The 23,710-nt window shown below is 45.6% G+C and overlaps 1 protein-coding gene across 2 annotated transcripts in view; it reads right to left on the bottom strand.

The window, feature by feature from the left end:
• LOC138285875 (multidrug and toxin extrusion protein 2-like) overlaps positions 1-23,710 on the bottom strand; it is a 724,302-nt gene that overhangs the window by 160,599 nt on the left and 539,993 nt on the right. For both annotated transcript variants that reach the window (XM_069226367.1, XM_069226366.1), the window contains exons 8-9: positions 8,539-8,636; positions 6,790-6,903 (exon numbers count right to left, since the gene is read on the bottom strand). In XM_069226367.1, the coding sequence (XP_069082468.1) occupies positions 6,790-6,903; positions 8,539-8,636 (212 nt within the window). The remainder of the gene's footprint in view (positions 1-6,789; positions 6,904-8,538; positions 8,637-23,710) is intronic.

Raw genomic sequence — 23,710 nt, 5'->3', positions numbered from 1 at the left:
GAGTCTTCTGAAGGCCAGCAGGTCCTGGGTCTGTCGTAGGATGGTGGGGAGAGTGTTCCAGGTCTTGGCGGCGAGGTAGGAGAAGGATCTGCCGCCGCCAGTGGTTTTGCGGATGCGGGGGACTGTGGCGAGGGCGAGGTTGGCTGAGCGGAGGCTTCGGGTGGGGGTGTGGAAGCTGAGTCGGTTGTTGAGGTAGGTGGGTCCGGTGTTGTGCAGTGCTTTGTGTGAGTGGATCAGGAGCTTGAAGGTGATCCTTTTGTTGACGGGGAGCCAGTGCAGGCCTCTCAGGTGGAGTGTGATATGGCTGCGGCGGAGGACATCGAGGATGAGTCGGGCCGAGGCGTTCTGGATGCGTTGGAGTCGTCTCAGGAGCTTGATTGTAGTTCCTGAGTAGAGGGCATTCCCGTAGTCGAGTCTGTTGGTGATGAGGGCCTGGGTAACGTTTTTTCTTGTGTCGAGGGGGATCCATTTGAAGATCCTGCGGAGCATACGGAGGGTGTTGAAGCAGGACGCGGAGACGGCGTTGACTTGCCTGGTCATGGAGAGAGTGGAGTCGAGGATTACCCCCAGGTTGCGTGCGTGGTCTGTGGGTTCCGGGGCTGTGCCTAGTGCCGTGGGCCACCAAGAGTCATCCCAGGCTGATGGGGTGGGTCTGAGAATTAAGGACGTCCGTCTTGTCTGAGTTCAGCTTCAGTCTGCTGTCCTTCATCCAGTCGGCTACGGCCTTCATTTCTCGGTGGAGGTTAGCTTTGGCGGTGTGGGGATCTTCGGTGAGGGATATGATCAGCTGGATGTCGTCGGCGTAGGAGATGATGTTGAGGTTGTGTTGACGTGCGACGTGGGCGAGGGGGGCCATGTAGATATTGAACAGTGTTGGGCTGAGGGAGGATCCCTGTGGGATGCCGCAGATGATCGCGTTGGTTTTGGAGTGGAAGGGTGGGAGGCGGACGCTCTGGGGTCTGCCAGAGAGGAAGGATGTGCTCCAGGCCAGGGCCTTCTCTTGGATACCGGCGTCATGGAGGCGTGCTGATAGGGTGCGGTGGCAGACCGTGTCAAAGGCTGCTGATAGGTCCAGGAGGATGAGGGCGGCTGTTTCTCCTTTGTCCATCAGGGTCCGGATGTCGTCAGTGGCGGCGATGAGGGGGGTCTCGGTGCTGTGGTTACTGCGAAAACCGGATTGGGAAGGATCCAGGATGTTGTTGACTTCGAGGTAGCAGGTCAGCTGTTTGTTGACACTCTTCTCGGTCACTTTTGCCGGGAACGGGAGCAGGGAGATGGGCCGGAAGTTCTTGAGGTCCTTGGGGTCTGCCTTGGGCTTCTTCAGAAGGGCGTTGATCTCGGCGTGCTTCCAGCTTTCTGGGAAGGTTGCTGTCTCAAAGGAACAGTTGATTGTTTTCCGAAGGTGGGGCGCGATGGCTGCGCTGGCTTTGTTGAAGACGTGGTGAGGGCAGGGGTCCGATGGGGATCTGGAGTGGATGGAGTTCATGGTTTTGATGGTGTCTTTGTCGCTGACGCTGGACCAGGCGGTCAGTCGACTGGTGCGAGTGGTAGTCGCAGGGGTGGTGGACTTGGTGGTGGGTGCGGGGGGTCGTGGTTGAAGCTGTCGTCGATGTCGGTGATCTTGCGGTGGAAGAAGGTGGCCAGGGAGTCGCACACGTCTTGAGATGGCGTGATGTCGTTGGTGATGGAGCTGGGGTTGGAGAGTTCTTTCACAATGCTGAAGAGCTCTTTGGTGTTGTGTGCGTTGTTGTCTAGGCGGTCATTGAAGGCGGTCTTCTTGGTGGTCCTGATGAGTTGGTGGTGTCTGTTGGTGGCTCTCTTGAGGGCTGTGTGGTTGTCTGGTGTTCGGTTGTGGAGCCATTTCTTCTCCAGCTTCCGACAGGTGTGCTTGGAGATCCGGAGGTCCTCGGTGAACCAGGCGGCTTTCTTGTTGGTGTGGTTGGTTGTAGAGGTCTTGAGAGGGGCGAGGGTGTTGGCGCAGTCGTTGATCCACTTTGTGAGGTTGGTTGTGGCGGTGTCTGGGTCGGTGGGGTCGGTGGGTGGTCTCAGGGCGTGAGCGGTAGTCAGTTGGTCCTCGGTGACCTTGCCCTCGGTGACCTTGCCCCAGCAGCGGCGTGGTAGCTGTTGGGTGCGGTGGTGTGTGGTGGGTTTTCTGAAGGTGAAGTGGACGCATCTGTGGTCGGTCCAGTGTGGTTCAGTGGTGTGGTTGAAGGAGACGTGGGGGCTTGTGGAGAAGAAGGGGTCGAGCGTGTGTCCAGCGGCGTGAGTGGGTGTCATTACGAGCTGTTTGAGTCTGAGGTTGGCGAGGTTGTCATTCAGGGCGGTGGAGTTGGCGTCGTTGTTGTTCTCGAGGTGGAAGTTCAGGTCCCCGAGGAGAATGTAGTACGTGGAAGCGAGGGTGTGGGTGCTGATGAGGTCCGCAATGGTGTCACTGAACTGTGGGCGGGGTCCGGGAGGTCTGTAGATGAGAGTTCCTCTGAGGGTGGTGTTGGGGTTGGTGTGGATCTGGATGTGCTCGGCGGTGGTGAGGGTGTCATCGGTGTTCGTTGAGATTTTGATGGAGTCTTTGTGGATGATGGCGATTCCTCCTCCCACTCCATTGGAGCGGTCTCTGCAGGAGATCTTGTAGCCCTGTGGGATGGCTATGACAATGTCTAGTGCTGAGGTGGCGTTCAGCCAGGTCTCCGTCAGGAAGGCGACGTCGAGGCGGTGGAGTCTAGGAGGTCCCAAAGTTCGATGGCGTGCTTGAGAGCGGAGCAGGTGATGAGGAGGATGCAGCGGAAGTGGTTGGGTTCTCTGGATGGTGGTGTGGAGGGTTGGTTGCTGGTGAATCTGCAGTTCCGGCAGGTGAAAGGCCCCTGGGTGCGTTTCGGGGTGGCCCGGAAGCAGGGGTGGTCTCGTCTGGTGTTGAGTGCGTGGAGGGTGCTTGTGTCGTAGTGCAGTCTGGCGTTGTGGGGGGTGCGGGTTCCAGGGGTTCTGGTGCTGGGTGCGGTCCAGGCTGGGACGGGCGCAGACGGGCTTGCCTTAGGCACGCCTTCGGCGCGCCAGCGGCACGCCCTCTTCGCGGCCTCCATATGAGGGCAGAGGGAGGGAGGAGCAGCTGGGAGGTGGGAGCGGGGCGGCCAATGGGAGTGAAGGGGGCAGGGCAGCAGGGGCTCAGCGGCGAGGGAAAAACCCGGGGAAAAAACGGAGGGAAAAGACGGTGGGAGAGGGACAACAGAGCACAGGGGTAGAGAAAGCAAAACACGGGCACAGAATGAAAAAACGAAGTGGCACAGAAGCCAAGCTCAGGGGTAAAGAAAAAAGGGAGCGAGTATTCAGGCGGCAAAAGCGGCAACGGAGGTTCAACCCACAGGGGGCTGCGTGGCAGATGGGGGGAGCGACCTGCCTGGTGACAGGGTCAAAGGTCGCTCTCTACCACCGATTTGCGGCCTCCATATGAGGGCAGAGGGAGGGAGGAGCAGCTGGGAGGTGGGAGCGGGCGGCCAATGGGAGTGAAGGGGGCGGGCAGCAGGGGCTCAGCGGCGAGGGAAAAACCCGGGGAAAAACCGGCGGGAAAAGACGGCGGGAGAGGGACAACAGAGCACAGGGGTACAGAAAGCAAAACACAGGGGCACAGAACGAAAAAACAAAGTGGCACAGAAGCCAAGCGCAGGGGTACAGAAAAAAGGTAGTGAGTAGTCAGGCGGCAAAAGCGGCAACAGAGGTTCAACCCACAGGGGGCTGCGTGGCAGATGGGGGGAGCGACCTGCCTGGTGACAGGGTCAAAGGTCGCTCTCTACCACCGCTTCGCGGCCTCCATATGAGGACAGAGGGAGGGAGGAGCAGCTGGGAGGTGGGAGCGGGGCAGCCAATGGGAGCGAAGGGGGCGGGGCAGCAGGGGCTTAGCGGCAATGGAAAAACCCGGGGAAAAAACTGCGGGAAAAGACGGCAGGAGAGGGACAACAGAGCACAGGGGTACAGAAAGCAAAACGCAGGGGCACAGAATGAAAAAACAAAGTGGCACAGAAGCCAAGCGTAGGGGTACAGAAAAAATGGAGCGAGTAGCCAGGCGGCAAAAGCGGCAACGGAGGTTCAACCCACAGGGGGCTGCGTGGCAGATGGGGGGAGCGACCTGCCTGGTGACAGGGTCAAAGGTCGCTCCACTGTCACTGCAGTCAACTTGAAGCTGGGGCAGGGGAGTCAGGAAATTCTATGCACTTCAAATACCTTTTCCAGAGGCTTCTCGTTCCTTCCAGAAGGGCACCAGGGTATAAAAATAGGATCTTCAGACCCACTCTCCAGTACACTACTGGACATGCGATACAACTCTCAGAGGGCTAGCTGCTGCTGTCACCTGCTATGCACTCTGCCAGACTGCTGCTGTACCTAGAAGGACTGCTTTACTGCCTGAAGCCTGACGTGAGCCCTCAGAGGCCAGCCCTGCTGTTGAGCCCTACATCTTCTCCTACACCCAGGACTAGCAGAAGTGATTCCAAGGGCTTATGTTTTGTCCTCCTGTTCAGAGCCACAGGGATACAGAAGGCTCCCACCATCTTGAACCCAAACCTGGACCCAGCCTGAGTGAGTCCCGATCCCCCAAGGGGTGTCCTCCAGTCCTGGACCATTGGTTGTGTGCCAAAGGGTACCCAGATGGCCAAATCTAAAAACTCAGTACTTACAAACATTTAGGCCAAAAACTGCTCTGAGAACTAGGAGAGATGGGCTAAACCTGCTTGCCTATTTGTCCGAGGAGCATCGCCAGTCAAATTGACTTTGCAGCTTCTTTTGCTACGTTCTTCTCCGCAGCAGCTGTCTTTTGCCAAAGGAGTATCCGACCTTGTGGAAATGTCTTTGACTCCACTCCCATATGCCTCAAACAAAGCACAAATGCAGAAATCTTCACCCCAGCTTTGACCCAAGGCAATGACCCTCCCTTCTCGGAAAACTCCTGCAGCCTTTCCTTGCTGAACTTTACCTTCTCAGAGATCTTTTCTCAAAATTTCTTCTAAGCTCAAAAGTAAGCGCTGATCGGGCCCAGTCCAAATTCTTGTATCTGAACCATGCTTCATCACGGTCAGCCATATATTTTTTCACTTTGACCTGGTCCTGCACGGCCAGATGTCTACAGTTGGTGCTTTGATTTTATTGATGCTAGTTTTTATTAAGAAATTTTAAAATACATGACTCCAGTTCTACTGATTAGGTCTTTTATTGTGTTGGTGTCAAAGAATTTGTTAAAATGTACTCTATTTTTTGCAACTTGTGTTGGGATTTTTCTTGTGTTTTGTTTCCACTTTATTACTGTTTGCGTGCTGCATAAATACTTGGCACATGGCTTTTAAGGCAAGCCTGGCTGCTTTTGGTGTCAAGCTACCCAGGGATAAGAAAAGGTTAATTTAGTTACTTTTTCTGGTTTATCCTGCAAGGGATTGTGGCTGTTGCCTGATCAGGGCTCATACCCCAGCCAACCAAGAAGCCATCTCAAGTAACATTCAATTTACAGGCCCTGGGTACAGGTAGTGGTGCTTTATCAGTGACTTACAAGTAAATTAACTGTGTCAATTGAGCGTTAGCCAACTTTACCATATTTAAAGGAGAGAGCACAAGCACTTTAGTGCTGGTTAGCAGATAATGTGTACAGTCCTATAGCCAACAAAAACAAATTTCACAAACCTGGGCAGGTGAAGGCAAAGATTTTGAGGATGCTCGTGCAGAGAGGGCCAGGTCTAACAGCTATCTTCTGTTATCTTATCTTAACCCACCCAACCATTGACGTTTTAGAGGACAGGAGCTGATACCTGAGTTTGAAGCGGCCATATTACAGAAAATTAGTTTGTTCTCAGGTTGACTGAAACTGTACAGGAGCTGTCCATCTTAAGACATAAGTTTTTACAACTTAGCTGGCAAAGAACATTTTGAAAAATACAAGGGTTCATACCTAAATGGTCATTTGCCATCTTAGAAGTCTAGAGTTTGAAAGGCATGTAGCGAACATTTAGAGGTAAATCCTACACCTAGATTGGTAGCTCTTATGTTTTAGATAACAGAGATAGACCTATGCTAACAATTGCCATGTCAGATAATGTAGGTTTATGCCTAGACTAGGCAATGTTGTATTGCCTGGCAAAAATCCCATCACGGCCAATAGGAGCATTCTCAAAACAAAGAAGCATAACCTATCTAATCAAGTAGTAGGTTTATTAGAGGGCAATAATTTACAACTATGGTAATGTTGCCCATACTTGATGGCATGGGGTTTCATCTCATCTGAAGACAAGAGGCAGAGGCAGTGTTAGAAGGCACACGTTTTCACTGGCAGTGGTACTGAATGAACATCTACCTGCCTAAGTAGTTGCTGACAGTTCTTAATTAGACCTTACCCTCTCTTCCATTACTTTAGAGCAGATTGCAGCACATAACCGTAAGCACAGAGTAACAACTATGAAAATTAGTCAAGACATGCTCTATCAAGGCTGAGTCGATTCTGTGGATATTGTGGCCAGTAAAAGTTTGTTTCTTTGTCGAAACAGCATGAGACAAAAGTCGATGGGCCTATCAAATCACCAAACGAGCATCACTACAGCATGTGTTGATCAATAGTGCTTTTCTATATCTCAGTGTCATACTCTGGGAATGAGACTGACTGTTCGTCATCCCTACCTACCTTTTTGAAATTTGTAAACTAAACTGTTTCTGAAAGGCAGATTCGCTGTGTTTCTGTGGGCATATAGGAAAGAATACATTTTAGAAAAAATGTGGAAAATTGTAACAATTGAGTCTAAAGTAATTAAAGTATGTTTTTTTCACCTGCTAGAAGGGTCCCAATTTCGTAGATCCACCATTCAAAAAACACTGTAAGAAAGCTGGGAACAGCCAGTGATGTGAGCGGTCCCCAGTTCTGAAGGCATTCCCAAGACCAGCCTGTGAAGAAAGAAAAAAGAAAGTTGTTCATTCACTACTAAGTACCAAGATGGTTTAAGGTACTAGCAAAAATTATTGGTTCAATGTACACTGCATACTTTGTGCTAGAGTTACAGAACAAAACATGCTGATAGTTGATGATAAAGCACATTCCTCAGAGTATATATCTATGCACCTTACTATTCAGAAACAGACAAAACATACTCATCCACAATTTGCAAAGGTCTTGTCCCATGCAAATTAGGGAACAAATGTAACCATGTGCCTGTGCTGCCTTATCAACAATGGCATGAGGCAAACAAGCGTCGAGAGGCACACTAACTGTGGGAAGTGTATGAAGATGTGCTCCCCAAGATTGTACCGGGAACCCCAGGATCACCTCCTAACAGCCATGGGTAGTCAAACACCACACTCACCTGGGGGCACCCTTTCCCTCTCATAATTTTGTTGCAGGTTCTCTTGCATTGAAAAATGGACCTGAGGATTCATCTGCAGATCTGCCTTTCACTGCAGGTCTGCCTTTCACTGCTGCACTGTCCCCAGTACAGGGATAAATGTAATCTTTCTCTGGGGACCCAAATCCTTTATGTAATATGGCACACTGTCCTTGTCTGTGCAAGGTGCCCCCAGTTGAGGGTGTGCCTAGAACAGACAGTAATGATGTAACATTTTACAAAGTATGCGCCCTGAGATGGTGTTGAGACATGATATTGTATTAAAAATATCGAGCTACAGAAGTAACACAAATATTGTGAAACACAAATCTCATGATGCAGAAATGTATTTATTGTTTCAAACTTTACTACATTTTCCTATTGTAATATTATTATTTGTTTACCTTTATATTAACTGTATCTATATAAATACATACATGTATATTTCTTGTATTTTTTATTTAATATTTTTAGTTAATGCCTTTTTTATGTTTGTAATTTGTCAATGTATTAAATAATTTGCATTTGATTTGTTCATTTTTTTAAGTTTAAAGTATATATAAACAGATACATGTATATATGCTTTTTAAAGTAGTAAATTACAAAAACACAAAAATGTAATGTAATGTAAAATATATTTTAGTAATAGTGTTATGTTACATATACATACATATAAACATACAGACACACATATATTTATGTGTCCATGTTTTTGTATTTATGTATATATGTAGTATTAAATGTTACTTAAATGTATTAACTTTTTATTATATTATATGTTACAATATTTAAGATTTACTATTTTAAACTATGTCTATATATTAAAATCAATATTTCTTATAGATATTGTTGTGAAACAATTTTTTAAAATATTTTTGTATTTCTCTTTATAAGTATAGGGAAACAACATTTTTGTATTCAATATTTTTGACACAATCACTGATCCGTTGGGATGATATTACGGAAACTGCCACGAGAATAAAACTGCCATTTTACTTTAAGGAAGGGGTCTAAGACATTGGCGCAGGACTGCTGCTTTGAAACCTAAAGTCATACACTGTTTTGTAATCAATTTATCAGTGCATTAAAATGCATCAGAGCCTACAACACCAATTCTTCCATCATTCACAGTCACTGATGAGCCCTGAATAGTTAGCCACAATATTCCCCCACTTAACGAGTAATGTGCATTGTATAGTACCTCCCCAGGTCTCAACGTGCAGCTTCTTTATCCAGATGTAGATGAAAGTCATAATGATCTGGGAAATACGAGCAATATTGACTGCCAAGGCAGCTCCCCTGAGGAAAGAGAAGAAGTGGGGAGGGATCAGAGGAGCAGAGATGAGATTAATTCAATGAAGGTGAGTTATGACATCAATAGACATTACCAAAGAACAAGAGGTTGCACAACCAGATTTATATGTTACTTTTCCAATTGTTTGCTTCCTTGAGAAGCACCTCTTTGATCAGCAATGTATCCATCACTGGACAGCTATACATATTTGTCTTCCATTGCAGAAGATGAGTGCAATAGGAGCTAGCAGAAAGAAAATAGACATTGATTGGAGGTAGGTGCAAAACTATCTAGTTTCCTTCTTTCTCCTCCCACTTCTCAAATTAGAGGAAAAATGTCACCTAGTTGCAGACTGTTTTTTTGATCAAATATTTTCTATATAAGAAATCAATTTATGTCCCTGGAAAATATGAATTTGCTGGTATAAGTTTATACCTGTCATTTCCCGGGAAATCACACTTAATGTTATGAATTGGAAGTTGGGCTATTATCTGATTTAGCTGCAACAGGAGTCTGGAACAGAGAACTCAACAGAAGGCATCATTGTGGCAGGCAAGTCCGCTTCCTAGTTAATATTTATACCTTAAATCTGCTGAAGTAGGGATGTAAGAGCATTTCCCCAAGTCGAGTGTCAATTATGTAGCATCTTTATTTTAAGCAAAGGATATGATGTGTCTGGATAAAACCTCTTTCAGATTAAAGTGGGGATTGAATTCCCTCCAAGGATATGTCAGGTTAAGCAACCTGATGGTCAACTGGACAAATACTAAGATTGTATATTATAGGATCATGAAGCCCATGGATAACTGGTTGGAGGCTATCAAAAGCTATAACTATTGGGACCTTGAATTGGATCTTGGATTAGCTAGGGGCCAATTTTATCTTTAAACATGCTGTGGCAGGTGGCTCATTGAGTTTTAATTGCACGTGTGGTGGTTATTCTATTTTGTCATTCAAGAAACCCTATTTACATAATGAGCTGCCCATTCTAGGCATATGGTCTGGAGCATGTAACCATGCAATGGACCCAGTAGAAGGATCTATCTGAGGTGTATCCTTGGGTTTCATAAATCAGTCTTGCTGGAGACTATCAGATTGGAAGTGGCACTGAAATAGACTGACTTCTTCTGTAAACTGGCAGGGTTAACTAATGGGAAGTGCTCCAGCCTTGTTCATCTTGCAGCTCTTACATGAAATTGAAGTGCGTGACTGTTGCTATGAGCCCATTATGTAGTAATATCATATATCTAGGTAGGTTTATCCCCTGACTTAAGAAAAAAAAAACATTATTTTAAGATGAGGTTATCGCTCCATTGGGATTTTTCAGGAGCTATCTAGCTGCAATATGTGATGCATCTATTGTTCCCTATTGGTAAAGTAGGGAATGTTGTACGCATCCCTGGAATGGTACATGCATGACCTTGATCACATTAAATTCTAGGCAGCTTTTAGGAGAAATTAATGGGTACCTTTTTAATGTGTTGTTATTTAAATATTGGTGAAAAGTGTTTTTAATATTATGATTTGGTTAAATGGATACTATTTTTAAAAACTGAATTGCAATGTGACACTTTTTGTTAAGTCGTATAACATTGTTCAAAACCAAACAAACATTTTTAAACTCCACACAGACATTTTCTAGAATTCTATTAACTCCATCGCAAATGTAAAAACATGGGAATGTGTGTCAACATTTTCTTGATAACATCAGAGGAGGCTTTCAGAAAAAGATTCCTTTTTGTGGATAAATCCCCTGAGAATGTGCAGGAGTATGAATTAAAATCTCTCCGCTGATAGATCCTTTTTAGTTGACTGAAACATAGATGGAATCAACAATATTAAACAATTTAAATTTCTGTGAAGCCCATTTGGCTTCACAATTAGGACCATGAATTGATAATTGAACTTAAGTAGCTAATTAAGTAGTTTATTGCCAATCTATAATCAATCCATATGCAGGGAATGAAAATGTTAAAAAGACAGGATTACAGCTGGCAAGCTCAAATTTCCCAAACAGCTCAGTCACATCAAATTTAGATACAAAGTAATGACAAACACAGCTGTACAGAAACTATGAATTAGAAATAGATGCCCTATAAAGACATCCCTGCTCTTTCTCCTAAACATGAAATAATTCCAACATCAGCTAGTCAGAGTTCTAATTCAAGAATAAGGATGGTTGAAATCAAATCTTAGGGAAATTTGGGAATGTGAGAAAGTGTCAGCATACGAAGGCTTCAGTAGAAGTCCTCCAAAAAAAGGAATAAGGGCATCATTATAAGTTCAGCAGACGGTTTAGCCAGTCCACCAAACTCCTGATGGGGAGGTTGTCGCCATACTGGCTACCTCCCGCCGGGCCCATTAAGAGTTTCCAGCTAGGTTAGCGGGTGGAAACCTTAGTTTCTGCCCTCTAGCCTAGTGGTAAACAGCCTACAGCATTGTCTCCGGCTCATAATTGAGAGAGCAGCAACGCTGTAGTATGCAGGGTGCACCAGCACCCTCGCATTGTTCACTGTTTGCAAAGCAGAGCGTGAACACTGTGAGGGTGCTGGCCAAGGGGGCCCCTGCACTACCCATGCCAAGTGCATGGGCAGTGAGGGGCCACCCTGGGGCCCCCTGAACCCATTTACTGCCAGCCTTTTCATGGCGGTGCTACCTAGTGGTGCTACCTGGCAGATTAGGACCACTGCAACCGCTAGACCGCTGGGAGCTCTAATGCTGGTGATGCTCGTGGTCCCACCGCGGCAGGACTGCCATAGATAAAAAGGTAAAATATGGCACTTGGACAGCCACAATAGCGGCTGTCTGACCGCCATTAGTAGACCACCAGACTCATAATTGGGCCTAAGTGTTTGGCATGAAGCTCCACTCTTCACAAGAATAGAGGAAGCAGAAAGGTCTGTACCCCTCGAAGTCTGAGGGAACCTGCATTAACTTCTAACAGCACAAGCATCAATTTGATCAAACAAAAACTTTGACATCAATATTATCTCTCTCTCCCCTTCCAAGAACCAATCAGCTCCTTAGCCGTTGTTAGCATTTGTAACACCACCTAAATTTCTCATCCCACAGGACTCAGACAGCTGGTGCAACCTTGAACATCCGTACACAATGAACAGGTGAATTCAGCAGCTCATAAAATTTTCATGTCTCTTGCCAAGATTTCTCTTCTCTGACCTTACTATTAGTGAAACTAAGACATAAAGCAATGCTCCATTTCTCTAACTAACAAAGCCTTGAAATGCACCTGCAAAGGAAAGAACACACTATCCAATCAAAATGCATTTTAAAATAAAGGCCTTTCATCGGGTTAGCTTTAACTAACTTTGAATGTGCATTTAAAATACATGATTATAGATGCACACACATATACTTATCAAAATAAATGCTGAACATGAATAAAGAATGCATGTTTACTTCTACAAATAGAACCCACTGTGTGAATTTAAAACATAAACAATGAATACATGTAAGAATTTTGTATGAACATTAGTGAATATTTATGAAGCTTCATTCTTGCAGTGGTTGCATTTAATTAATGCATATAAATATCCATCCATGTTTATAATATTAAGACACACAGGAAATATAATGTCAAATGTAAATGCACACTTTGCACAAGGATGATGTCTAAGGGATGGTGTCCCATCACAATAACACACATATGAATCCATATTAAGTAAGATCAAGTCAAGGCCTTGAAGTATTTAACAACTTCCGTCTAGTAGATTCCAGATGTTTCAGGTCATTATAAAATCTACACTGATTCTCCTCCATTCCCTTATCCTTCTAGTTCTTTTCAGTTCCTTTGAATGTTGTCTTTCCTTCCTTGCCTTTACATATTTGTATCCATTGAAAATGATGAACAGACATATCACACAGATGACAATGATGATAAGAGGTCTCATAACAGAACCAACTATTCCACTTCCTAGGTTTTCAAACCATTTGCCAATCCTGGAGAACCAATCACCAATTATTTCCCAAAGACCTATAGCTTCTAATTCCTGTAAATCTCCTTTCAGGTCTGTAATGTTCTTAAAGTATTTCTTCAAATCCTCATTCTTGTTGGGGATATAGGTGCAGCATTGCTGGCCCTTTTACATTCTGCGGACTGCACCATCTTTCGTGAGAAGAATGTCCAGCTGAAGACGATTCTACAATGCCATTGATCTCATAGCTATCATTTCAGTATCTACAGCCAACGAGGAACTTGCTGTACTCATGGACAATGTATCCACTATGGAGAACAGTTTTTTAATCTTGAGATAATTTAAAATGACACCTACATTTGGAATCACATTTGGAATCACTGCTCCAATAATGTCTGCCACAATTTCAGCTCCACTAACACTTTGCTTAGGTCTAGGCTTTCTTTCTCACACAGAATCATTCAACTGTTAAACATGATAATTCTTTGGGGAACCACACCCAAATAACACATACCATACCATCCTTTGGACAATTTAAAATATGCATGATCCCCTAAAACAAAAGAACATCCAGGTATAATAGGATCTTGCACCCAAGAACAGAAGTCAAATATCTCCATATTCAAAAATGTGATCACAATAACTTATACCCATGAATTTAGTACTAAGGGAAGATTAATTCCTATCTACACACAATTTTCCCTAATCTAAAAGTAGTGCTGGCATAACTCCTTAGTCTTGATGTTTCACTTCTTCCTCATCCCCTTGTCCTTATATCTCTCATCCCATCCTTTTTTCCCCTCTCATCCATTGCCCTCTCCCTGTCTTCTATTGAACCTAACAACATTTTCTTAACTTCAGTTTAGAAAATGTCAAATTATGTCTATGAGCATAAGCCATATCCAGTGGTTAATTTGAGGAAACTACCAACTGTCTCTGTTGTCTTAGCATGGAATGGCGAACTTCAGAAAACATTAAATCATATTTTGAATGATAATATTGGAAATGTCCTTCTCCATAAAAAACACTCAACAGAAGACTACACGTAACACCATACATAAGAGGAATATGATGATAGGTAATTCCCTCTAAAGCTGACCCAGGTATCTGCATACAGATATACCAGTTCTTTGCATTCATAGTGTCAACATATTCATAAAGCAGTTTAAAATAGGCATTTGAGGAATAAGGTCCTCTAGATTAATCAAGGTGTAAAGCCTTATAATCAAGTGCATGCAAACTGCTGTCGATAGGACTCAGGATCAAAGGGGTAACACTAGGCTTAAGTTCAGCAACTGGATGAAGATAATTCTACAAAGAGAATGATTAATACTACAATAACAGCAGGTAACACTCCTCCTAATACATATCTACATCTATTTGTATTATTAGTTTCCATGATTTCTCTAGAACTCTAGAATCATACAGTTGAAATTAGCAGCAATTAGAGTTGTCTCTTTTTGTATCTACTTCTGCAAACAGCAAAACAAAGTTCAAACAATGTGCAAATAAATTAAGTGCAAAATCTTCATGAAGCTTCTTAGGACTAATCCATCTTCTTCTAAATGGCACCCTTATGCTCCTTCTGCAGTCTTGGGCCTGGGAACACTTCTTAATTATTTTTAAATATTGTCCTTTTTTATTTACACATCAAAATTCATTTCAGATGACCACTAGTATTTTAAATCTGTTTGTTCAATGAGAGTGCAAGTTCAAACTCAGCCCAGTTATACCTCAAATTTACAGAGGCTCAGCTGGGATCTACCTTTTAGCTTTCAAATCAGAGATTTCCCCTCCATCATCATTATCAGCAAAGTATGTCCATTCAGAGGATGAGTACCTCCGACATGGCACTCTAGACATTTTTGGTCTCATGAGTGCTGGTTGTTCACTTTCACTGTCACTCATGTCAGACCCCTCAGCATCCTCTGAGACAGTGCTCAGTCCATGATCCATAGGCAATCTCAATTTCTCTCTTCCTTGCTTTCTCAGCAAACAGTCCTCAATCTCTACTTGGCGTGACCCAGCACTAGGCCTTTCATCAGGGTATGAGTCTTGCTCAGGTAGTGCTTCAGGCCATCAAGAACCCCCTTGGGCAGAGGAAATACTGTCACAGGCTTTTGCTGATTCTCAGTATCCAGTGCACCCTTGTCTTGCTGTCTCTCAGTTGCAGTTTCCACTTTAGGGAGAAATAAAATCAAATGATCAAGAGGACACTCCACTCTTCAAGTGTGGGCTACATTTGGGAAGACTCCTGCATTTAACAGCTGTATTTGTCACTATGATAACCTGGTATGGTCCATGCCACCTGGGCTCCAGACACGATTTTGGAACATGCTTCATCACCAGGACCCAGTTGCCAGGACTAAGGTCAAGGCACTGCTCCAGACATGGAGAGGCAGTAAAAGCTTCAACCTGGCGGGACACAGAGAGGACCACATCAGCGAGTTCTTTGCAACATGCCATCAGTAATGCTCACAAGTGCATTTCCAGGCACTGCAGGCAGCCTCATGGCTCTCCCCATGAGTATCTCATGAGTTGACTACCCTGTTTTTCTGTCATGGACACTGCAAAGGCTCATTGACACATGAGGCAAAGTGTCTGGCTACTTCAGAGATGTTGAGACACACACCTTGCCAACCTGGCTTTCAACATCCAGTTCACCTGCTCCATGATGCTAGATGCCTCTGACTGCTAAAAGCAATGTATTCTTTGCTCAACTTGTAATGCTGCACACAACATTCTAAGGACTCAATATTGATATGAGTTCTTTGGTCTGACTGCAAGGAAGCTGGGAATACAAACCTAGGTATCAAATCTTTCAACAACAATTTGGCTACTGTGAGACTATCATTTCTCCTGGTAGGGTAGGCCTCTACCCAACTTGAGAAGGTGCACGTAATCACCAGGACATATCTCACCCCGTTCCACACAGGCATTTCAATGAACTCCACCTCCATTCTGATGAATGGCCCTTCTGATCTTCCTATGTGGGTCGATGTCAGCAGAGTTCTTTCCCTTTGTTCATCTTTTGACATCTATGGCACAATTCTTTAGTCACCGGTCTAAGTCAGGGGTTAAACCAATGTTGTTTGAATAACCTGATCATGGTGTCCCTCCCAATATGTGTGGGTTGATGGAAATGTCTTACCATTGGGGCGAGCATGCTGTTGGGGTAACAATTGTCTGTTATCTATAGAAACTCATATATCATCATCTCTCTCCACACATCCTGCTCTGATCCAGCCCTGCTGTTCTGCCTCAGGAGGTCAATAGCCTCCTCAGTGAGGACAGCAGGGCTAACAGGGGCAGAGGTGCCTGCGGCAAAGGAGTCGCTCACCCTCTTGGGTGAACGGGCACGGCCAACTTGCTGGAGTGCTACAGGGAGGGTGTGGCAGTAAGGGGGGTGGCCGACAGAGATGGTGCTGGGGTGGTTCCAGATGGGTACGCCACCACCAGGGAGTGATCAATGGAAGAGGATTCCAAAGATGGCAAACTCCATCCTGCCTCCTCCGGGAACTCCACTTGCCCTAAGGGACACTGGGTTCCTTGGTGTCGTGGTATCAACACTCTGGGTCCCGTGGCCAGCAGCTTCCCCACTCGGCTGTGCCCGTCTCCTTTGTCTGCCAATTCTGATGCAGAGAAACAGAGAGAAAGAGAGGGCCATCACATCTTAACATACACATACATTGCATCATACACAATAGTAACATCACAATCAATGTCTTAGAAAGCCCCAGGTAGGAACCATTTAGAACCTACATCATGTCACAGCTACATAATTCCAACAATCCTATATGATAACATTCTTACCCACAACATAAGCCAACCATCTGACCACTACATCACTATCCCATCAATTCAGCTGGAACAAAAACTATTCATGCACAAGCTGAATTGACAACATAAAAGTATCTCCCTATACAGGTCATCACTGTGTATCAACAAACCATCCTTAGCAAATGCTGTTAACCGAAATCACAACATCCACACTTAACAAGTCTATCCCCGGTACTCATGTTCCATGAAGGTAAATTCATCTCACTTCAACTACAACACAGGATGTTGCTTTACAATTACATACTCAACATGTGACTCTGTCCATAACGTTCACAATGTCAAATCCCTCTGATGAAATCACTACATGTGGCATACCCAAGTAGTGAGGCTCATAGAATTACATAACATGTTATTAAAACATCTATCAAAAATCTTTTTAAAATGTTTAACTACAGTTTTTGGATCCACGTATCTTACTCATTGACACATAGACAACAAAGTCATATCTAGCAACATGGGCCTACGTAGCACACAACATAAGCCCACAGACAACCACAGGGAGCATTCTAACATCTCCAATACAATGGACCTAATCAAATGCATTAAGACCACATACTATTCCTCTATTCATGCTGAGTAGAAGCCTCTGCATGACAACATCAAAAAAACTACATCACTAAGATCTGTCCAGACATGTGTAAGCTAACATCTTAGAACTAAAGTAACACTGACATAACCCACTTTTAATGATACCATGATGGACACATACACCTAGAGCCCAGCAAATTGACTGACAACATATCTCATTCCACCAACATGTTTATGTCAAATGGAACATCTGATACACTATTAAGTCAGGTTAAAATGAGCTGATCGATTACAAAATCTTACCTTAACATCCTCAGATTAGCAAAGGTAAGTATGGCAAAGTAGAGGCCTCAACATAACAAAAGGCACAAAGTACCCATTGACATACGATGTAGGCACAGAACAGTATATGTTACACCCATATAGGTATGGTACTGCCCTATGTAGCATGGACATAATACATGGCCTAAGGGATCATTGGGCTAGCCACTTACCTTCTCAATACCATATACATGGTACAAAATGATTTACAACATGTCAATGAAATGTCTTGTACTCTTAATGTATTATTACCACCATCCTTTTCACTATATAGTATGTCCACCCTGATCAAACATGAAATTTGGCAAAGTGTAGTTCAAACATAACAATGGGGACACCTCCTCACACCTCAAAGGGAGCGTAGTAAGTATGTCATGTCAAATTCCTGATTGGGATGACAGCCTCACATGAATTTACCATCTATTTCAGAGCACAGGACTATTTGGCCCTGTTACTCATCTCTCAGACCCTATAGGACAGGTCAGAGACCAAAGAGCTGGATGACTTACCAATTGGGTATATGAACTATGGATCAGTAGGTGGGAAGGATGACACAGCAGATAACACATATGTATTGCAGTGTAGAGGTACACATATGACCCTGTCACATGTGCCTCACCACATGCAGTTATAATATTTAGTTAACATAGGTGAGTAACATGTCCCTTTATACAATATAGGGGGTCATTTTGACCTCGGCGGTCTTTTTTAAAGACCGCCGAGGGACCGCCGTGCGGAAGACCGCCAGTGCAGGCGGTTTGCCGCTCGGCCTATTATGACCTTTGGCAGCTCTCCGTCCCTTTACGGACAGAGAGCCGCCAACAGCCATACTGGCGGGCGGCGGGGAAGTGGAGGTTGCTCCACCTCCACCGCCACGCCAACAGAACACCGCCCAGCGAATCACCTCCTGTGACTCGCCGTGGCGGTGTTCTGTTGGCGGTGTGGTGTCGGCGGAGCTGCCCCTATGGCTCCCGTCCCCTCCTGGAGGATCGACGGACCAGGTAAGTCGATCGTCCGTTAGGGGAGGGGGGTAGGGGGGTGTTGTGTGCGTGCATGGGGGTGTGCATCTGTGTATGTAGAGGGGGTGTGTGAGTGCGTGTCTGCTTGTGGGGGTTAATGCGTGTTTGGGAATGAGTGTGTGTATGTCCGTGGGTATGTCTGTATGGATGTGTGCATGTATGTTTGAATGTGGGTGTGCGTGTCTGACTGTGTGTGTGGATGTTGGCATGTATGTCGGTGTGTGCGTGTGTGTGTGTTGGTGGTGCCTGCATGCGTGTCGGGTGTGTGTGAGTTATGTGATGTTGGGGGTCAGGTTGGGGAGGGGGGCCTAGCCACCTTTGGGGGGTGGCAGGGGTGGTGGGGGGTGTAGGGTAGGGAGTCGGAGTGGGGGTGAGGTAGAACCCTATCAGTGCCAGGGAAGGAATTCCCTGGCACTGATAGTGCTTACCACCATGGATTTCATGGCGGTTGAAACCGCTGGAAATCCACGGCGGTAAGCCGGGTCAAAATACCGCCGGCGGTATAGTGACGGCCGCCGGGCTGGAGACCCAGGTCTCCAGCCCGGCGGTCGTCTCCGCCCTGGCGGGCGGAACGGAGAACCGGCGGATGACCATGGCGGTAACCGCCATGGTCATAATTCCACAAAGTAAGACCGCCAGCCTGTTGGCAGTCTTACCGCCGGTTCTCCGCCTTCCGCCAGGGTCGTAATGACCCCCATAATGTCCACATCTGTGTATCAATGATAGCAACTGTAGTACTATGTCTTCCTAGGGGACCCTTTGTCTGTAGCACTTACCACATTGTCATAGCTGAGATACTTAGATATTATACACTTAACTGGCAGAGGCATGTACATGTGTTTAGTCAGCACTTACCCCCTCATGGCTGCTGTGCTGCCCTCCAATGCCCATCCACCTCAGGGTAGGCCACTGCCCAAATGTGGTTCATTGGGGGGTCAAGGTCCGATGGGCACCCCGCCCTCGTTGGGAGGACATCCCCAGCTGGGCTTCTGTAGTCTTCAGGACCAGCGCCTCACGTCCTCCCACCACTTTCTACAGGGTCTGCACTTGCTTGGCGATGGCATGCGAGATTCCCTTTTTTTGATGTGCGTTGACCTGCATAGATGCCACAGACAAAAGCAAAAAGTCATATCCACATGCACCATACCAACACAAGTAGACAGAACACTACAGTGACAGTAAGTAGGCAATCATTACCATCCTCTCAGTTCACACTTATGCAAAATTTAGCATCTGCATGCATCAACACCTTCACAACTTTACATTTCAGGCACACCATCATACACCCCACCTTTCACACTTTGGTATACCATTGGAATCACTTGCTCCTCCGGTGCACCATATAGCTGTTCATACAGTGGTAGGACCACCTCCATAAGCTTGTCCAGCTCTTCTGGGGTGAAGGCTGGAGCTCTATCACCTTCAGGACTTGGCATAATAGCTCACAGAGGCAGTACACAGCGACTCAGGTGGCGGAGGTCTTGCTGGCAGCAGTGTCAGGAGTCAAGTGAGCAATACTGCAGAAGATGACGGTCACGTCCGCTATGTACAGGACCATCACTGCTGACAGACATCGCCATTCGCCCAAGTCCGCCAAAGGCAGCAGTGTGTTCCAATGGCAATTTCCACTGCAGTTGTGACCGTCTCCCACCATGACGATATCCGCCAGCCGGCGGAGCTAGGTCACTTCCACATGTTCAATACAGTAGGTCAGCGACTGCCATTTTTAGCACATTTCATGTATGTAGCTTTTGAATATGTGTTATTAATACTTTTCTATATTGTGCTAAATATCAGTAAGTACTGCCTTCAGGTCTATTTGTGCATGTGACTAGTTAAGGCTGTGTAACAGATGGATTTGTGGTGATAGGAATGTACACCTATTCTCAACATCCTATGTGCATTGGTAATGCAGATAAAGTGCAACAAAATGTGTTTCATATGTAAAGATGATTGGACCAACAAACACCGACAGCCACAGATAAATATGCATGTACAGTATATCAGATAATTGAGAGAATGTGCACCTAGGGGAGTGTCATAGGATGCATAGCAATATGCGGTACTGTAGATGTCAGATGTTGTAACTGACCTCGACTGCAGATACGTGTGAGCTGTATATGTACATATTCATGAGGTAACCATTGTTAATGTCAAATACAATATTTATATGTTTCCACATATTACCCTGGCATGAGGATAGGAAGAAAACCCCATTGTACCGCTTTCTAGCAGATCTGCACACCAAAGAGGAGAGACATATCGCCTGAATAGGGCACACAATCATTGATCTTTGTGATCAGTTGGAGCCTGATCCGATGCTTGCCATTCGCAATCCCTATAGCATACCTTCCATTGTTTAAGTTATGTCAATGCTACAATTCCTGGCCATTGCGTCCTTTCAGAATACAGTGGCTCTAACTGCAGGGATATCTCACCCCTGACTTTCAGTCTGTTTTTTGAAGGATGTTCTGTTTGCATTGTTGAAACACCTGGGCAGCTACATCAGGTTTCCCCAGCGTGCAGATTTGGTCTATGTGAAGGCAGAATTTTATGCAATGGGACACATTCCACATGTGGTTGGAGCCATACATGGCACCCATGTAGCCTTGGTTCCCTCCCAGTGCCAATGGACAGGTGTTAGGAACAGGAAAAACTACCACTCTATCAATGTTCAAGTGTTGTGTTTGGCAGAACAGTACATTTTACAAGTCAGTGCAAAGTATCCAGGATCAGTCCATGATTCTTTCATGCGGAACAGCAATATCCCACTGCTGATGACATGACAACACAGAGAAGGCCTGTTTGCAAAGTGTATCTCCTTCTATCAAAATTGTGCATGTCCTCGATGTATGTATGTGTTTTTCTACCTATTTACTTACAGGTGACTCTGGCTATCCAAACCGTCCTTGATTGTTGACGCAAGTGAGGTACCCAACCACGCCAGGTGAAGTCCACTGCAATGAGGCCAACAGAAGGACAAGGCGTGTCGTGGAGCAGACTTTTGGGCTCCTGAAGGCAAGATTTTGATGCATGGATATATCAGGTGGAGCCCTCCTCTACTCACCCAACAAGGTATGTCAAATAATTGTTGCTTGCTGCATGCTCCACAATCTTGCCCTGAGATGTCAGATACAATACCTACCAGATGAGGGGGAGGCAGCAGAACCTGTGGGCGGAAATGCAGATTTGCCAAGTGATGATGAGCCAAACGAAGATGAAGCAGGAGACTTCAGGGCCGATCTCATCAATCAGTACTTCAACTGACTCAAGGTATGTGATATCTTCTCAATGCTTTGAATTAATTTTGTAACCTAGGGTTAATGGGTAGCATCTCACCTCCTTTTTACCATTAGGAACGAGGTTTTAGGTAGCTCCAATGCCTATGAGCGAGTTGTGCATGCAGGCTGTAAATTTGTATTGTGCACAGAACAGAATGGTCTACAGTGTCATGTTTTGTTAATGCACATGCAACATCACTCTTGTGTACATGACTTGTCTGAATTGAGGAATATTTTCTGCTATGTCCTATCCCTTATCTCTGTCAATCACAGATCTGCTGAGTTCCAGATTGATGCCTCATCCTTGGCAAGTCACAGACAGTGTCAGAAGCAGATGGGAATTGCATATAGACTTGAGAAGCGGACATGTCTAAAACCAGGTAATAATTTCCATGAGTATGTGGAGTGTAACTAACATGGCCAGGCTGTCAGGACACCGGGGTGGAATTGTGTTTTCCTATCACGATAACCTTTAAGATACTGGAGGTGGTCAACTTGTGTCAGTTGTGTGTACATATGTGTCACAGTGGTTTCTGTTGTATGTAATCTACCTTGAACCTAGCTGTCAGTGTCTTCCTATTTTTCAGACCAATGTGCATGTCTCTGTGGACTGACAGAGGTGAGTGGCAAGCCTACAGGCCTTTGTTAGTGAAGGATCCCCAGACTGGGGACATCAGTACTGATCTCTGTCTGTACCATGGGCTTGAATACTAGGAAGATAAGGTATCAGTATGTAATGAGGCTTTACCGAGTGATAAAAAGAGACCAAATCGGTATGCCTCCTGGCTTGTAGGAAGACTGGCATGTCCCTAACTTCGGTATCCGGTGGTTTAGCAGTGCCTGACACCTTAGCAAATACCATGATGTTACTCTCAGCAATAGTCTATGTGCTGTTTGCATATCTTTCAATAAATGTGTGTAGATGTAGTATACAACTGTTTTTGAATCTGTCCATGTTACAATCCTAATGTAATGAGTATCCTGCTGATAGAGTCCACATGTGATGTTCATAACAAAGGTTGTACAAAACAGAGGGACATACTGATACTAGAGTTGACATGCATAACAGTTGTTCATGGTTGATACATGGCACATACACAGGACCAGTGTTTAAGTGTAATGTATTGTGGACAGTAAAACAAAATGTGTGACTTAACTTAAAAACACACAAAATAAACAGTGAAGGATTCAGTCAAGGTGGCTGGAATCATGAGGGTAGCTGCTACACCATTAGGATACATAAGTCCAGTGTCCTTGCACCATGGGAAAATGGAGATTGGTTTCAGAACAGTCAACAGGGTGTATCTGTGGCACACAAGGGGAACAAGTCAGGAGAGGTTCACTTCCTGGCAGTGGGTTTAGTCTTGGAATCTGGTCCTTCTGGATGTCTGGGTAGATGTCCACATTTGCAGGGGGTTCCTCTGCTACACAGAGTGGGGTGTCTGATACATGTCCTTCTCCTGGCAGGGCCTCAAATCAACTAGCAGCCATAGATGTTGAAGGGTCTGAAGAGTCATTACTAGTGGAAGAGGCCTGATGTTCTGATGCAGACCTACTCAGGGTAGTGCTGATGTCCCTCAGCACCCCAGCAATGGAAGCCAGAATGGCATTTTCTACCCGCCATTGCTGCATGACTTTCTAGTGGTTGTCCCTCTGTAGTTTTTGGATTTCCCCCATCATGAAGATTACCTGACCCATCATGTCTTGGGAAGTTTGATAGGCTCCCAAAACTTGGAAGATGGTTTCCTGGTCAGTATGGTCTCCTTGAGCCCCCATCATCTGGCCCACAGCATCCCTCCCACACACCCTACCCCAACATGCCTGTGCCACTGGCACAGTGTGCCTACTCCCAGTGGTGGCAGGACCATCATTGTCAGCGGTGACAAGAGGAGACCCGGATACCTGTACTGTGGGGCACACAATGGATGAGATAGTCCTTGGACAACATGTTCGGGGGCGAATGGCTGCCTGTGCTGTAGATGCAACAGGGCTGGGAGGAGTTGATGTGGGCAGGGTGAGGCTGACAGTTGTTCAATGACCAGGTGTCCCTAATGGGCCAGCTTTCTCTTTAGGGTCCACACATCCAGAGGTGTTGTTGTCATGGGGGCCTTCATCCAGAAAGGAAGTGGCAGTCTCTGGTATCCTGCCCATGGTGACA

Source organism: Pleurodeles waltl, chromosome 3_1, assembly GCF_031143425.1.
Source record: "Pleurodeles waltl isolate 20211129_DDA chromosome 3_1, aPleWal1.hap1.20221129, whole genome shotgun sequence".
NCBI lineage: Eukaryota > Metazoa > Chordata > Amphibia > Caudata > Salamandridae > Pleurodeles > Pleurodeles waltl.
The sequence above is the reverse complement of the archived record's forward strand: the minus strand, read 5'-3'. Positions and strand labels throughout refer to the sequence as shown.